Here is a 3,393-nt window from a genome sequence, read left to right as displayed (position 1 = left end):
AAACTTCAGAGAAAATATATTCAAGTAAGGCATAAGCGTATGAAAAATGGTAATTTTGAAAGTTAAATTACTTTATTTTAAGGAAAGTATACCTCTAAGACACTAACGCACATGGTTTGTTTAAAATTTGAAATATAATCAGGTGGGGTAAAGTATGTCTATGTATGTATAATATTATGATATGCAGTTATATTATCGAAGCTGTTGTTGATAACATTATAAATCTATTAGTTTCATCAGACCTAACAAAATTCGTGTTAATAGTCCTTTAGTACTCTTATGTTTCAAATTTATAACTTTGAAGTTTATGTTAAGAAACGTGTATTTATTTGTATAAAAGAATACGTTCTCCTACGTCAAAAAAGGTCAAATAAAATATTATATAAGACATATTTGGTGTTAAAATATTTTTTTTGTGATATGTTATGATTTATGCCAATATTTCACTAAAAATTTAACAGATTTTTCATAAGTATTACTTTAGAAAGTATTTAAAAATGCCAAGATGTTATAATAAAAAAATAAAACCCAAATGCAATTTTGATAATTTGGAAAGAGCAATTATGTTAGTATGTGAGAAAAAATAGACTATTTGTCATGCTGCTAATGAATGTTCCGTTCCTAAAGAAACATTGAGACGAAGAATAAAGCAATAAGAATTTAATGCAAAAAGGCGTGAAAGTCGAAAATGTGTGCTGAGTGGTAACGATGAAGCTATGACTGTAGCTGCAGCGCAGTATTGTCAAAGATATGGTCTTCCATAAGATTCTACTGACATTTGTAATTTAGTTGCCCAGTTTTGCACAACGATGAGGATGAAAACTCTTTTTGAAAAATGGAATTCCTGGGTAAGATTGGATTCCTTAAAAGAAGCGTCATGTTGATTAACTTCGATTATGCAAAACTGAAGTACTTACATTTTCAAGAGCTAAAAGTTTAACACGTGAAGTTGTGGATAAATTTTTTACTATTTTATCTGATGTGATTCATAATAATAACATTGTACCAAGTAGTATATACAACCTTGACAAGACAGGTTCTCCACAAATCACATAAACGAAGAGAGTATTTGTACATCCAAAAAGCAAAGATGCTTATGAACTGGCTGCTTCTTCTGGTAAAACTATGTGCTCTGTGCTGTTTTGTGTGCGGAAGATATCTTTCATCATTTGTTGTTTTTAAGGGAGAAGGCTATCTGTTTTCTAAATGGATAGAAAATGGACCACCAGGATGTGCTTTTGGGGTAACAGCAAGTGGATGGATGCAAGACTTTCCATTTGAAAACTGGTATTTTAATTGAATTTTATAATTTTAATTTTTTTTCTTTCAACTTTTTTTTTCTTTCCCTTTTTTTATTAATGTATTTACACTGAATAGCCTTTCTTGATCTTGAAGACGGTATAAATGAGTAGAAGTAAATACATTCTTCATTTAGATTTATCGAGCACTTTTTACCATTTGTTGACCAATATCAAACCAATAATCTTACTTTTTGATGGTCATGGCAGTCATTTAACATATGGTACTATAAAAACGGCCATGGACAACCATATCCAAATAATTTTTTTTCCACCAAATTACTCACACGAATTGTTCATTTTGCCAATATTTATGATATGATCAGAATAGAATTTCTAATCTGACTTAAGATTTTGAGTTAACAAGTTTTTTTCTATGAACTTTGACCTTTTTTTCAAAAACCTAACTTGTCTGTAGTCTTTCTTGGAAAAAAAAAAATATCCTAAAATCTGCTTCGTTAATATCACAAATTTAGATATTTAGAAAAGTTCTGCAAAACTTCATTGACACTGCTTTACTTACAAGTCTTTATTACTTTAACTGTGAACACAGTTTTTGTTGTATTTTCGGCTATTTTTTGGTTACTATTGCAACGAGCTACCATTTTATGTGTTTTTTGGTATTTTTAATGTCAGTATAATATTTCCTATGTGACTAAAGAGAAAGTTACTTTATATGTGTAGTTTTGAAATTTTAGGGTAGTTGCCCCTTAAAACCAAAAGAATGTTTCCCGAATACTACCACACAAAATTCTTTCGCTTCAATAAAAATATTCGAAAGACCAGAGGCGAATGCGACAAGGAAAAACAAAACAAAGCCGTTTGAGTGCGCACTCGTTTACTCTACTCAACATCTAAGTATAACCAATTAAAAAAAAAAAAAAGTAAGTTCAATATTAGACCGATCAATTGTTTTAGCTTCTTTCTAACTTTAAGAAAAAACTGGACTTACATTATGATAATTGAACAAATTACCACACAAAAAAGAAAAACTATTTTTGGTACCTTTGATTGGGCATCTTTTCATGAAGTAACTGTCAATTTCTTTTAAAATTTTTTTCATATTTTCTTCCTTCTTTTCAAATAGTTGATAATACATCTTTCCTGAAATTATGAAAGCTAGTTTAGAAGAAGGGGGAGGAAGATAATTTTCAACTTGTATGGGTATGATTTTTTTCCGGCAAGTTCTAGCATGAGTGTACTCTCCTTCACAGTGAAATGATTTCTCGTATTCTTCTGAAATTAAAAGTAAAATAATATCAGAGTTTGCTACCCCTTTCGCCATTTGACTTTCTAAATCACCATTCATGTTCTTTTTATCAATCCAAACTTTATAACCGTTTTCAGTCAAGGCTTTGTATAAATCATCTGCACATTTTTCACCCGTTTTCCAATTATATGATACCATTACGTCCCATTTTTCGTTTTCCGCAGTCATTTTGCGCTGTCAAAGTATAAAAACTAAATTCAGTTAAAACTCTCAACGTAAAAATTTAAACCTTTTAAAAGCTTGTGAAAAGTCTTAACACGTTATTGACTATGTATTGTTGACAAAATGACTTAAACCAGCACGATCAGGAACATGGCAACAAAAATATACATCAATCTTAAATGTTTTAATAACGCAAAGTAAATGAAAATTAAATAAATAATTTTATTGTTTCATGGCAACAATATAGACTTTCTTTCGATAAACCCCGCCCACAATCATTCAAATATAATAAATGTTTACAACCGTTAGGGTTAAGAAAGGTTTAGGAGTAGAGTTAAGGGAAGGGTTTTGTTTAAGGGTTAGGGTTAAAGTTAAGGTTAGGGTTAGGATAAAAAAACATTCACAATGCTCACAGTCGTATTTAGGCAACACAGACAGAATAACTCTTTTGCGCATCCGATCATTCAGCATCTTTATCGCATTTTACATCACACAAGTCAATTTACATGACTAGCGAATTGACAAAGCTTTCTCATTGCAACAGTAAGTTAATAGAGATTGGATCGGTACATTTATTAGGCGTTAAATATTGATGGTGGCTGGATTCGATTTTCTTATACTCGAAAAGCCGAATCTAACCATATATCGTATATCTCGATCAAA

The 3,393-nt window shown here is 30.5% G+C and overlaps 1 protein-coding gene and 1 pseudogene across 1 annotated transcript in view; one reads left to right on the top strand and one right to left on the bottom strand.

Moving 5' to 3' along the window:
- LOC149877992 (uncharacterized) overlaps positions 1–2,873 on the bottom strand; it is a 15,868-nt gene extending 12,995 nt beyond the window's left edge. Inside the window, exon 1 of the mRNA XM_090074418.1 lies at positions 2,304–2,873. Within this exon, the coding sequence (XP_089930544.1) occupies positions 2,304–2,736 (433 nt within the window). The 5' untranslated portion in view covers positions 2,737–2,873. The remainder of the gene's footprint in view (positions 1–2,303) is intronic.
- LOC149877993 (uncharacterized) lies at positions 498–1,300 on the top strand (annotated as a pseudogene).
- Positions 2,874–3,393: the final 520 nt, after the last annotated feature.

Source organism: Hydra viridissima, unplaced genomic scaffold (genome assembly GCF_058129835.1).
Source record: "Hydra viridissima isolate aposymbiotic clone 2 unplaced genomic scaffold, HvirCarnegie_v1 scaffold_16, whole genome shotgun sequence".
Classification (NCBI taxonomy): domain Eukaryota; kingdom Metazoa; phylum Cnidaria; class Hydrozoa; order Anthoathecata; family Hydridae; genus Hydra; species Hydra viridissima.
Note: the sequence above shows the minus strand (reverse complement) of the source record. Positions and strands in the feature narration are given on the sequence as shown.